The sequence below is a fragment of the Rana temporaria genome, chromosome 5 (assembly GCF_905171775.1).
Source record: "Rana temporaria chromosome 5, aRanTem1.1, whole genome shotgun sequence".
In the NCBI taxonomy this organism is placed as follows: domain Eukaryota; kingdom Metazoa; phylum Chordata; class Amphibia; order Anura; family Ranidae; genus Rana; species Rana temporaria.
The window spans coordinates 160,448,517-160,463,229 of record NC_053493.1 but is presented as its reverse complement, the minus strand read 5'-3'; the positions used below and the strand labels follow the sequence as shown (position 1 = coordinate 160,463,229).

At 43.5% G+C, this 14,713-nt stretch overlaps 1 protein-coding gene across 2 annotated transcripts in view; it reads right to left on the bottom strand.

Moving 5' to 3' along the window:
- Nucleotides 1–14,713, bottom strand: part of DDC (dopa decarboxylase) — a 173,237-nt gene that overhangs the window by 32,939 nt on the left and 125,585 nt on the right. For both annotated transcript variants that reach the window (XM_040353312.1, XM_040353313.1), the window contains exon 11: nt 4,543–4,562. In XM_040353312.1, coding sequence (XP_040209246.1) covers nt 4,543–4,562 — 20 coding nt within the window. The remainder of the gene's footprint in view (nt 1–4,542; nt 4,563–14,713) is intronic.

Genomic DNA, 14,713 nt, shown 5'->3' with positions numbered 1-14,713 from the left:
AAGGGGGGTTTGGGGGATTTGTGCTAGGAGATGGGAATGTGGGGATTTATGCAAGAAGGGGGATTGGGGTGATTTATGTAATGAGGGGGGATTGGTGGAGATTTGTGCGAGGAGAAGAAATGTATGTGAGGAGGGGGATTTGTGCTAGCAGGGAGGATTGTGCTAAGAGATGGAATTGGGGGGACTTGCGCGAGGTGGGGGATTTGTGCAAGGAGTGGGGATTTTGGGGGGAATTTGTGCTAGGAGCAGCGGCAGGACAACATTAGTAACAGAGGGGGGAATTGGTGGGAGAGCTGGGGAGGGGCATTAGTAACAGAGGAGGGGGGAAATGGTGGGAGAGCTGGGGGGCATTAGTAACAGAGGAGGGGGGAATTTGTGGGAGAGCTAGGCAGGGGAGGGGCATTAGTAACAGAGGAAGGTGGAATTGATGAAAGAGCTGGGGGGGGGGGCATTAGTAACAGAGGAGGGGGGAAATGGTGGGAGAGCTGGGGGGCATTTGTAACAGAGGAGGGGGGAATTTGTGGAAGAGCTAGGCAGGGGAGGGGCATTAGTAACAGAGGAAGGTGGAATTGGTGAGAGAGATGGAGGGGGCATTAATAAGAGAGCCGGGGGAAATTGGTGAGAAACCTAGGGTGGGAGCATTTGTGAGAGGTGAGAGAGCTGGGTTTTGTTTAACTATACCCATTAAGACCCTCCATCCATTAAGATTTTAGCAACACCAACATTTTGCTGTTATGCTTGCCGCAGCGCAATAACTCCCTTATTTGTTCCTCATTCTGAAGTTTAAAAGTTGGGAGGTATGCTACCCTCAAGGAGTTTACAGTCCCTTTCTCACATACTGTCAGGACTGGGCTCAGCCCTTACTTCCCAGAGCTCTGTGCTCAGCTGTCGGTTAATTGCCAGTACTCTTCATTCCACAGTGACTCGCCTGGTCTTCATTTCCTGCTCGTCAGCTAGCCCTGTTGGCTATTTAACCACTTCCTGCCCGGCCTATAGCAGATTAACGGCCAAGTGGTGGTTCTGTTATCCTGACTGGGTGTCATATGACGTCCAGCAGGATAACATGCCGGCTCAGCTCGACGATCGGAGGTGTCAGTCTGACACACTGCATCTCCGATCATAGTAAGGAGCCTCTGACAGAGGCTTCTTGCCACATAATGAGCTGTGACCAATCACAGCTGATCATTGCGTAAACTAAGGAAGTACCAGTAAACGGCATACCTCGGTTCGCACTGACAGGGAGAGCCCATCGGCGGCTCTCCCTGTCAGAGGGGGTCGGTGCTGATAATCAGCACAGCCCCCATCAGATGAGCCCATCAGCTGCCAATCAGTGCCTATAAGCTGCCAGTCTGTGCCTCATCAAAAACACCTATGAAAGTGCCAATCAGTGCCCACAACAGTATCAGAGTCCACCACAGTGCCAATCAGTGCCCACAACAGTGCCAGAGTCCACCACACTGCCAATCAGTGCCCACAACAGTGCCAATCAGTGCCCACCAGTAACACCTGTCAGTACCTCATCATCAGTGCCATTTATTAGTGTCCATCAGTGCCACCTGTCAGTGCCAATCAGTGCCGCATATCAGTGCCCATCAATTCTATATATCAGTGCCACCTTATCAGTGCCTATCAGTGCCACCTCATCAGTACCCGTCAGTGAAGGAAATTTTTATTTATGACAGAAACTAAGAATTTTTTTTTTTTTTACATTTCTGTCTTTTTTTTGTTTGTTTAGCAAAAAATAAAAACCTCAGAGGTGCTCAAATACCACCAAAAGATTTGAGGGGAAAAAGTTTGGGTACAGTGTTGCATGACCCCGCAATTGTTATTCAAAGTGCGACAGTGCTGAAAGCTGAATTTTTTTCTGGGCAGGAAGGGGCGAAAGTGCCTGGTATTAAAGTGGTTAAACTGCCTGAAAAAGGATCTCCTGTGCCTTCGCCTGGCCAACATATCCGGATACTCTCTGCTGTGTTTTCCTGTTAAAGACTTTTGCCTGGCTGACTTCCCTTCTGGTTCCTGATCCTGTTTGCTGCCTCTACTATACTGATCTCTGGATTCCTGTTTTACTGGCTTGTTCCGACTATATGCACTGTTTACCGAACCCTGGCTATGTTTTGACTACATTTGTTCTGTTTGTACCATTTTTTTTTTTTTTTTAAAGTGTGATTTTTACTGCACTTCTGTCTCAGGCCTCGTACACACGACCGAGTTTCTCTGCAAAAACCAGCAAGAAGTGTGTACACTTTTCGACGAGGAAACTGTCGAGGATCTCGTCGAGCCAAAAAGAGAGCATGTCTTCTTTTTCCTTGACGGGAATGGGGAAATTTGGCTCGCCGAGATCCTCTACAGCCTAACAAGGAACTCGACGAGCAAAACGAGGCGAGGTTTAAAGCGGCAGTTCACCCTAAACATTTTTTAGATTCATGCTCATTTTGTCTAGGGGAATCGGCTAGTTTTTTTAAAAACGAAGCAGTACTTACCGTTTTAGAGAGCGATCTTCTCCGCCGCTTCCAGGTATGGTCTTCGGGACTGGGCGTTCCTTCTTGATTGACAGGCTTCCGACGGTCGCATCTATCACATCACGAGTAGCCGGAAGAAGCCGAACGTCGGTGCGGCTCTATACGGCGCCTGCGCACCGACGTTCGGCTACTTTCGGAAAATCGTGACGTGATAGATGCGACCGTCGGAAGCCTGTCGGAAGACTGTCAATCAAGAAGGAACGCCCAGTCCTGCAGCATATACCCGGAAGCGGCGGAGAAGATGTATCTCTAAAACGGTAAGTACGGCTTTGATTTAAAAAAAACTACCCGATTCCCCTTGACGAAATGAGCATGAATCTAATCTTAAAAGTTGTAATTTCCGGGTGAACCTCCACTTTAAGTCTAATAAATGGTTCCTGTCAGTAGGTGAAGGGCATGAATTCAGAAGATGCAGGCAATCCACTTATTGGTAATATTTTTTTCCGGTACAACTTGTGTTGCAGGCTGTTCCTGCTGATGCGCTGTGCAGGCACACGCTTTGAATATTACCTCTATAAGAGGTATGTCTGGTTTTGCTTTGCTTCCCCAGTGATTTGGGTGTGACCCAGTTCAATGCAGAGAGTTTCTCAACCAGGTTGGGATATACTTTGAGATGCAGCCCCAGTGTAACAGCCGCTTTCGCTGGCTGTTCCTTTTTCAAATAGGTGCCTCCAGCGCCGTAATGCGTTCCATGTTGGAATGCATATGACGCTCTTGTGATGACGTCATCGCCCGGCGCAGTAATGCATTCCAGCCTGGAACGCGGAAGTGCGCTGCACATGGCTCGTTGCTTGAATCAGTGCTTATGCACTGCATTTGCACTACTCCTCTGCTCCCTATAAAGGCATTCACTTGGCTTCCAAGCCTTGTTCTATTGTCAGCCATAGCTTATCAGCTGTAGCTTAGCTACCTTACACATGTAGCTGCCTTTGTTACCTTTTGCCGGAATACCGCTCCAGGAAACAACTACTAATTTGCTGCGAAGACTTCCTCTACAGCAACAGCATTGCTGGGAACTACCCTCATGACTTGAACACTTTGCACCATGGACATTCCATCTCCTGCATAAAGATACCTACAAACGGATAAGTAGCCATTGCTTCACTTGTAGTTCTATAGGAAGATCTAATACTAATGTTTCATCTATTACAATTGTAGTATTACAAATACTGTGTGGATATTAACATATCTTCTGGGAGATACTATTGTGCTAAAGCTTGTTTGCAAAGGAGTACCTTAAAGGGACAGTTACCTCTAAATTATTACAGCAATATTTAGCTCACGTATGCTACTATAAATTCCTGAGCTATATTGCCTCTCATATGTAACCATTGCTACATCTACAATATATAGCTCATGTCTGCAACTATATTTACCTGAGCTATACTGCCTCTCATATGCAAATAGAATTATATCTACAATATTTACAATGTAAAGGGATCCAGAGGTGCAGAGGGTTGTGTAAAGTAAAGAGGTCCAGATGTGCAGGGGGTTGTGTAATACAAAGGGGTCCAGAGGTGCAGTGTACTGTGTAATGTAAAGGGGTCCAGAGGTGCAGAGTGCTGTGTAATGTAAAGGGATCCAGAGATGCAGGGGGCTGTGTAATGTAAAGGGGTGCAGAGTGCAGTGTAATGTAAAGAGGTCCAGAGAATTGTGTAAAGTAAAGGGGTCCAGAGATGCAGGGGGTTGTGTAATGTAAAGAGGTGCAGGGGGACTGTGTAATGTAAAGGGGTCCAGAGCTGCAGGGGGGGCTGTGTAATGTAAAGGGGTCCAGTTGTGGAGAGGCGGTACAAAGTAGTGACAAAGAAATATTGGGGATGCAGAGATATGAAGGGGTCACAGTGGGGTGTTTTTACTTTTTAAAGTGGGGGGTGGACATTACTGTAATAGAGTGGATTATAGGATGTTACAAACATTTTAAACTAGGGCTTATTTTCGGGGTAGGTCTTATTTTCGGGGAAACACGGTACAGTATGCTTTTACATTAATTGCTGAAGGAAACAAATCGGAAGCATGAACTTACCCTATAGTCTGTCACAAGACCTGAAACATATAAGATAAAATTACTTTTACCAATAAAACAATAATATAAGATTTTGGTCTACTGAAAATGGTTATTTTGCTACTGTGTACTTTGCTCAACCAAAATACCCCAAAGGGTTGACTGCATGAAGTGAAACACTCTAATAAATTACATGATATAACACATAAAAGGCATTCTTCTATTAGGGCATTGTACACATGAGTATCCAATGCAGATGTGACACAGGTGATTTACTAAAACTGTTGCAGCTATGCATGGTAGTTGATCAACTTCTAAATATGGCTTGTTCAGTTAAAGGGGTTGTAAAGCTTCCTGTTTTTTCACCTTAATGCATCCTACGCATTAAGGTGAAAAAACATCCGATGCTTACAGGCCCCTCAGCCCCCCCCTGAGCCCAGTTGAGAACATGCTGGCTTCTCGGCCCTTTTCGGCTTTTCATTGGGGAGATTGATAGCAGCGCAACCATTGGCTTGCGCTGCTGTCAGTCAAGCGCACAGCCGCAGAGGGACCCCAGAAGACGAGGATCGGGGCCACTCTGTGCAAAACGAGCTGCACAGCGGAGGTAAGTATGACATGTTTGTTATTTTTTTTTTTAAATCAAACCTTTAGTACCCCTTTAAGCTTTGGCAATACAACATTGAAGCTGATTGGTTTCTATGCAGAGCGTTACCAGATTTTGCACTCCCCAGTTTTAGTAAATAACCCCAACAGTGCCGAGGATTGGTGAAGAAATTTCAGGGAGGGGGAGAGGTGAATTTGTGCTGAAGGTGGTTTTCTCCTGGGGTACGGGGTATTGTATTAGGAGGAGAGGAGGAATTGTTCCTTAAGAGGTACGGCATTAACTGCCCAAGGACCGACGCACGACGATATATACGTAGGTATGTTGCCTTTAAGAGCCCAGCCGTGGGTCGCACGTGCGCCGCCGGTGGCACGCTCGCGACCCGGTCCTGAGCTCCGGGACCCGCGGACCTGATCGCCGCCGGTGTCCCACGATCGGGTCACAAAGCTGAAGAACGGGGAGAGGTAAGTGTAAACAAACCTTTCCCCGTTCTTCCTAGTGGCAGTGTCAGTGATCGTCTGTTCCCTGTCATTGGGAACCAACGATCAGTGATGTGTCATGCCAGGCCACGCCCCCCTACAGGAAGAATCACACACTAGGGCACACTTAACCCCTACAGCGCCACCTAGTTGCCAACCCCTTCACTGCCAGTGTCATTTTCACAGTTATCAGTGCATTTTTATAGCTCTGATCGCTGTAAAAATGACAATGGTCCCAAAAATGTGTCAAAAGTGTCCGATGTGTCCACCATAATGTTGCAGTTATGATAAAAATCACTGATCACCACCATTACTAGTAAAAAAAATATTAATAAAAATGCCATAAAACTATCCCCTATTTTGTAGACGCTATAACTTTATAACTTTTGTGCAAACCGACCAATAAACGCTTATTACGTTTTTTTTTACATATGTCGAAGAATACGTATTGGCCTAAACTGAGGATTTTTTTTTTATATATTTATATATATATATATATATATATATATATATATATATATATATATATATTTGGGGGGGGGGATATTTATTATAGCAAAAAGTAAAAAAAAAATTCAAAATTGTCGCTCTATTTTTGTTTATAGCGCAAAAAAATAAAAACCGCAGAGGTGATCAAATTACCACCAAAAGAAAGCTCTATTTGTGGGGAAAAAATTACGCCAATTTTGTTTGGGAGCCACGTTGCACGACCGCGCAATTGTCAGTTAAAGCAACGCAGTGCCGAAAATCGCAAAAAGTGGCCTGGTCCTTTAGCTACAAAATGGTCAGGGGCTTAAAGGGGTTGTAAAGATTTTTTTTTCTTTTAAATAACAAACATGTTATACTTAACTCCACTGTGCAGCTCGTTTTGCACAGAGTGGCCCTGATCTTCTGGGGTCCCTCGGTGGCTGTCTCTGATCCTCCCCGCAAGAACTCCACACATTCATGCTAGCTCCCTCGCATTGTGTGGAGTCCTTGCGGGCGCGCTCCCCTGATACAACGAGCGGCCATAGCCGCTCACTGTATCGCTCGGCCCCGCCCCACGGCACGCCGCGTCATTGAATGTGATTGACAGCAGCGCCAGGCAATGGCTGCGCTGCTTTCAATCCATCTGCTCTAGCCGATCAACGGCTGCATTAAGGTGAAAAAACGTATCTTTACAACCCCTTTAAGTGGGTAATTAAGCTGCTCGTACATAGATCGAAGTTCAGCAGGTCAGCTGAATTTCTAGCCCTGTATGGGCACTGTGGTTGAACAGAAGTCGATAATGTACTGTATAACTGCCCTGTTGGAAAAGTTCTGCTTGATTTGTGCCGCAGGCTATCAAGTCTCCCCACTGTCAGAATACAAAGACAGCGGGAAGGATTCCCTCATCCATCTCCAATGTGTGGATGGGGTAATCAAGTCATTTCTATTTCGCTCAAATCGCTGGTTGAACTAAAAAATTGACTCATCTATGGCCAGCTTTACTCCTGACCCCTGTACTCTGTGCATTACTTACTTCCGACCCTTGCTCCTTGTTTGTTACTTACTCCTGATCCCTGCTCTTTGAACATTACTTATACCAGACTTCTGCGTGTCCTGTGTTACTTAATTTTAACCTCTGCATTCTGTGCATTACATACTCTTGACCTCCGTAATCTGTGTGTTATGTAGTCCTGTCCCCTGAACTCTTTACATTACTTACTCCTGACTCCTGCACCCTGTGTGTTACCTACACCCTGACCACTGCACTCTGTGCACTACGTATTCCTGAATCATGCACTGTGTGCATCATGCACTCCTGCTCCCTACACTTTGACGTTGATTTGCTAAAACTGGAGAGTGCAAAATCTGGTGCAGCTGTGTATGGTAGCCTATCAGCTTTTATATTCAGCTTTTTAAATTAAGCTTTGACAAAAAAAAAGCATTGCAAAATTCATCACCTTGGCAGACTGGGCTGCCCATTCTCTCATCTCTGCTGTGCTAAAACAATTCTATTGGCTGCATTTACACAGTTCACAGTACTTATTCTGGAACTTGTGGATTCTTCTTCTGAAATCTTTCCAGGGAAATTGGCAGTACCTGATCACTACATAAAAATGTAAGCTGTAATATGGGGAGAACTTTTATTGAGAACAAGTAAATTCAAGGAGCAAAAAAAAAAGAAAAGCAGTATAAATGATTTGGAATGGTTCACTATTGGAACAAGAAATGTCTGCATTGAAAAAGACATTACAGGCAAGAATAGACCCTTGTCCTCAAGCTAAATAAATACTATGGGCCAGATTCACAAAAGAGATACGACGGCGTATCTCCTGATACGCCGTCGTATCTCTGTGTTACGGCCGTCCTAACTATGCGACTGATTCATAGAATCAGTTACGCATAGCTAGCCCTAAGATCCGACAGGTGTAATTGAATTACACTGTCGGATCTTAAGGATGCAATTCTAGGTGGCGAGGCCATTGCGGTCAGCGTAGAATATGCAAATGACTAGTTACGGCGATTCCCGAACGTCCGCGCTGCCCGTCGATCTAACTTTACGTTGTTTCCGTCGAATTAGGGCTGAGCCCTAGTTGTTCTAAGCCATGTTAAGTATGGCCGTCGTTCCCACGTCGAAATTTAAAAAACCACGTCGTTTGCGTAAGTCGTCCGTGAATGGCGCTGGACGCCATTTACGTTAACGTCTAAACAAATGACGTCCGTGCAACGTCATTTAGCGCAATGCACGTCGGGCAATTTACCCGACGGAGCATGCGCAGTACGTTCGGCGCGGGAACGCGCCTAATTTAAATGGTGCCCGCCCCATTTGAATTGGGCGGGCTTGCGCCGAGCGCATTTACGTTACACCGCCGCAAGTTTACAGGTAAGATTTTTGAGAATCAGGCACTTACACTGTAAACCTGCGGTGGTGTAACTTAAATCAGATACGTTACGCTGCCGTGGAGTAACGTATTTCTATGTGAATCTGGCCCTATAAACCTAAAGTTATACACTTACAGCAAAAATGATGAATATAAATGTAATTTATGCATTTCTACTCCCTAATTAAAGTGCATTAATTTTCAATGCCTGGCCTGCAATCATCTCAATTATACTCTACATTCAGATTAGTATAGGTTGGGGGCTTATGATGCTCTCTAATTAAATGGTGCTGTAAATCAGTAGCCACTAATGACTCTTATGCTCTTGCACTCTTTTTCTGACAGTGAGGCATACTCTTGACTTTGTGTGTATTTATGTAGCAGTGATTATAACCTTTGTGTCTACAGCTGTGTTTGACCATTGAAAATTGGCATGATTTCCTGTCTGGCAAATGCTGTAGGAAGCTGCATTGGGTGCCATAAAATCCACATTTAAAGAAGACTTGTAAAGATAAATATATGGGAGCTTTCATTGCTGACTTTATAGAAGGAATTTGTTTAACTGGTTCGTGAGCAGAATTTGTAGTTTAAAGTTTTTCATTGCGTTTCTCCATTCTGAGATCCATTTCACAGATACTGTACTAGTAGATTGTTTTCAGTGCTTTTAGATATGAGACTGTGCAATCCCTGACTGCTCCCTCGTACTAATGATCTGGGTCCAGAGTGTCAGCTCTGATATTGTCATCACATACTGTAAGGTTTGTTACTAGCTTGTAAACAAACCTCTGTTGCTCAAGCTGCTTGTTTTTCTCTTTTCCCTCTCAGTAATGACACTGACCCTGATTTACTAAAGGAGTAGAGAATTTTCACCTTGGAAAGTGAATTTTTACTTTACTATTAGAAAATGGGGAGAAAAAAAGTGAAAATTCTCTTTGGAAAGAATACCCAGTTATATGCAAAGTAAATAAAAAAAATGGAGCTATGCTCACACATGACAGGATAAATCATCACGTTGTCAACGTATTCACTAAATAAAGAAAACTTTTACTTAGTTCAGTGAATGAGGAGAAGTTGTGCTAATAAAGTTGAAAATTCATTTTGAAAACTGAATATTCTATACTCCTTTAGTAAATCAGAGTCACTGGGCCAGATTCAGGTACAAATGCGGCGCCGTAACGTATCATCTTTACGTTACACCGCCACAAGTTTTTTTCGTAAGTGCTTGATCCACAAAGCACTTGAGTATAAACTTGCGGCGGAGTAACGTAAAGACGTCCGGCGCAAGCCCGCCTTATTCAAATTGGGCGTGTACCATTTAAATTAGGCGTGCTCCCGCGCCGAACATTCTGCGCATGCTCCGTTAGTAAATTTCCCGAGGTGCTTTGCGCGAAATTACGGCCCCCCCAACGTGTTTGTGAATGGCGACGTGCGTAACTTACTTACGCCGAAAAAAAAAATTAAAATTCGACGCGGGAACGACGGCCATACTTTAACATGGCTGGTGTAAAGTTAAGCAATGAAAAAGATTGCTTAACTTTGCGACGGGAAAAAACTACGTTACGCACGCGAGTAGCTTCGTGGATCGCCATAAAAGCTAATTTGCATACCCGACGCTGGAAAACGACGCAAACTCCAGCCAGCGGCGGCCGAAGTATTGCAGCCTAAGATCCGAAGGTGTACGAAGCCGTAAGCCTGTCGGATCTTAGCCAAAAGCCGTCTTATCTTGTTTGTTAATCACAAATTAAGATACGACGCGGCAAATTTGAAAATACGCCGGAGTATCAGTAGATACTCCGGCGTATTTGTTCTGTGAATCTGGCCCACTGTCTTCACTGTGAATGTGTAGCGAAAGCAAAAGAAACAGCCAGAGAAACAGTGATCTGTCATCTCTCCTAGTCACTCACATCCCCACACAGTTAGAACATGCTGAGGGAACACACAATTAACCCCTTGATCGCCCCCTGGTGTTAACCCCTTCCCTGCCACTGACATTTATACAGTAATCAGTGCATATTTATAGCCATTACTAGCACTAAATAATAAAAACGCCATAAATCTTTCTCATAGATTTTAGACGCTACAACTTTTGCGCAAACCAATCCATATACGCCTTTTGCAATATTTATTTACCAAAAATATTTAGAAGAATACATATCGGCCTAAACTGATGAAGAATTTTTTTTTTTTTTTAAATGGGGGGTATTTATTATAGAAAAACGTAAAAAAAAAAATTTAATTGATGCTCTTTTTTTGTTATTAGCGCAAAAAAAAAATCTGCAGAGGTGATCAAATACCACACAAAAAAAAAAAACTCTATTTGTGGGGAAAAAAGGACACACATTTTGTTTGGGTACAGCATTGCATGACCACGTAATTGTCAGTTATAGCGATGCAGTGCCAAATTGTAAAAAGTGCTCTGGTCAGGAAGGGGTTAAAATCTTCCAAGGCTGAATTGGTAATAATAATAATAATAATAATGAATAAGCCTGTATTTATACATTTCTATGTGCTATTTAGCACGGGTGGTAATGAACAGGCATAGGTGTAAATAGGCCCATAAAATTTCCTCTCGCTTTTCACCACATAGGAAAGTGTGGGAAATTCATTTGGGATGCCCCACTGGTTTGAGGAACCTTCTCAGGACCCCTGGCGGACTTATGAAACAAGCCTAACCTCTGATGCCGCATTGGTTCTCATTTTCTCCTTTATGTATACATTGCCTCTTTTGGGCTAATTTGTGTGATAACTGTCTATGCTAGCCCCTGCGTGAGTGCAACTTTTGCTATTTGTTATTTTGTTCTATTTGTATTAGTTTATCAGCCTATAATAATAATAAATCTAAGGAGGGTATTTTTTAAAACATTGTTCCACATTTATGTCTTTAAAAAAAAAAAATAGGTAGGAAAATATAGTTAAATTACAAGTTAAAGCGGTTGTAAACCCATCGATGTAACACTTAAAAAAACTGTTAACATTCCCGGCATGCCGGGAATGCTAACTACACATTGGTTGTGCTCTCAACCAAACTGTCAAACCATCCAATGACTGGTGTCATAACTGATCACATGTGCAGCTTCATGGCAGTTGAAGATTGAACAAAGGCCAAGATGGCAGCTTCCTTGGCTGAAAAAGATAGGAGGGTTTACAATCGCTTTAACCAATGCATATTCAGGCTGGTCAATGTGGTCTGTGCATCCACGCATCAGTGACCCCAGATCACTGAAAGTGTAAAAGGTGTAAGCTACAGGGCTCTCATCCTGACCACATCTTTACTACTTAGTGAGTCACTGACATTGAGTAGGCCTGCAGCCAGCAACAACTGTATGGTCTGAATTCCTATACTACTTGCTTGTTCCAGGTCAGTGGCTCACTAGTTACTGAACACGGGATCCAGGATCTGGATGACAACCTCATAGATTGCACTTTAGAAGCAAGAAAGCTACAACAGCATCAACATTTCCATGTTCATTTGTTAACTTTTTACTGTACTTTATTAACAATGGTATCAAATGAGGTACCATGTTAGACCACAAAATGGAGTAGATGTAAATGTAAACGGTAAAATTTAGATATATTAACATATGTAATTATTATATTTAAAATGATAATAAAGCTTTTTTGCATCCTCTTAGGATGCTAAAAAATGTATATTGTTTTGTAAATCTAAGTTATCTGAGCTGTAGTTTAGCTCGGAATGATTATGTCAAATTATTGGTTTCTGTTCCAGTTCATCTGCGTTGCACATTTTATACTTGACTGTAGGTGTCGCTGTCACCACGGGACAAGGTTGGAAATGCAGCGGGCTGGGTGTATTGAGTATTCTTTTTCCAGAAGCATCCCAGTGGGCGTGATCTCCGCCGCTGTGCATTCTGGGAGAGGATACTTAACCACTAGCCGACCAGCCGCAATTTAAAATAACGTGATTTTGCATTTCAGCCACTAGGGGCGCGCATTCCCGGTGGGGGCGATCACTGCCGGGCACCCGCGATCGCTTGTTACAGAGCGAGAACCGGGAGCAGCTCCCGGTCCTGTCAGGGGGAGATATGACTGATCGTCTGTTCATACAATGTATGAACAGCGATCTGTCATTTCCCCTAGTCAGTCCCACCCCCCCTTTAGTTAGAACACACCTAGGTAACATAATTAACCCCTTCCTCGCCCCCTAGTGTTAACCCCTTCCCTGCCAGTGAAATTTTTACAGTAATCAATGCATTTTTATAGCACTGATCGCTATAAAAATGCCAATGGTCCCAAAAATGTGTCAAAAGTGTCCGAAGTCTCCACCATAAGGTCGCAGTACCGTTAAAAATCGCAGATCGCCGCCATTACTAGTAAAAAAAAAATATTAATAAAAATGCCATAAAACTACCCTCTATTTTGTAGACGCAATAACTTTTGCGCAAACCAATCAAACTTTTTCTGCGATTTTTATTTACAAAAAATATGTAGAAGAATACGTATCGGCCTAAATTGAGGAAAAAAAATATTTTTTTATATATATTTTTGGGGGATATTTATTACAGCAAAAAGTAAAAAATATATTTTTTTTTTCAAAATTGACGCTTTATTTTTGTTTATAGCGCAAAAAATAAAAACTGCAGAGGTGAGCAAATACCACCAAAAGAAAGCTCCATTTGTGAAAAAAAAAGGACGCCAATTTTGTTTGGGAGCCACGTTGCATGACTGCGCAATTGTCAGTTAAAGCGATGCAGTGCCGAATCTCAAAAAGTGGCCTGGTCATTGACCAGCAAAATGGTCCAGGGCTGAAGTGGTTAAGGGACAGACACCGTTCTGGCGGGGTCTTCCGATCCTGACCTGATGGCCCTCCTGGCCTCAAGGAGCCTGAGGCTCCGTTTACTGAGAGTGGGCCCAGGAGTTTCTGGGGCCTACTGGTCCATGGGTGGTCCTGTGCTGTCTTGCCTGCGGTAGAAAGCCGAACAATTGGGGACTCAATTGGAGGGCACATCCTGACCAATCTACCTCACAGTGCTGCCGGCTGGCTGAAAGATCCTGGTACTGTGTAGCTGTGTCTTTGGAACTTTGCAAAGTGTGTGTGTGGTTACACGGTCCTGTGGCAGAAGACTGTGCAACGTCTCGACTGCACTCATCAAGTCTGTGGCAGAGACTTTTGAAAGAGCTTCGCACCGGCTGCTAGGTCAGTAACAGAGGCCTATCCGGTGGTTGCTGAATCCAGTGTGGAAACGGTTTGTCCTCTGGATCCAAGAACGTACCTATGATCCGCAATGCAAGGTACCTGAATCTCCCCTAACCCTCCATCCCTCTGTCTGAGTCTGTTTAACCACTTCAATACCGGGCTTTAAAACCCACCTCCATACCGGGCCTATTCTGGCACTTCTCTCCTACATGTACAAATCATCATTGTTTTGCTAGAAAATTACTCAGAACCCCCAAACATTATATATGTTTTTTTAGCAGACAGCCTAGGGAATAAAATGGCAGTCATTGCAACTTTTTATCTTGCACAGTATTTGCGCAATAATTTTTCAAACACCTTTTTTTTGTAAAAAAAAATGGTTTCATGAATTAAAAAATAACAAAACAGTAAAGTTAGCCCAATTTTTTTGTAAAATATGAAAGATGATGTTACGCCGAGTAAATAGATATCTAACATGTCGTGCTTTAAAATTGCGCACACTCATGGAATGGCGCCAAACTTCGTTACTTAAAAATCTCCATAGACGACGCTTTAAATTTTTTACAGGTTACCAGTTTAGAGTTACAGAGGAGGTCTAGTGCTAGAATTGTTGCACACGCTTTAACACACGCGGCGACACCTCACATGTGTGGTTTGAACGACGTTTACAAAAGTGGGCGGGACTTGCGTGTGCATTCGATTCTGAGCGCGAGCTACCGGGGACAGGGACGCCTTAATTTTTTTTATTTATTTATTTTTTATTTTACTTATTTATAAATGTTTTCCACTTTAAAAAAAAAAAATTTGGATCGCTTTTATTCCTATTACAAGGAATGTAAACATCCCTTGTAATAGGAATAGTGTGTGACAGGTCCTCTTTAAAGAGAGATGCGGGGTCAATAAGACCCAACATCTCTCCTCCAGGCTGGAAAGAATGAGATTGTGATTTTTTTTCACAGATCTCATTCTTACTAGCCGCAATTGCGGTTTGTTTACTAACGGGTACCCGGGCGTGACGTCATCACGTCGCGCCGGGCCTCCGACGGTCATAGAGATGACTGGTGACCATCTGGTCACCAGTCATCTCTATGCTGCACATCCGGCGGACGGC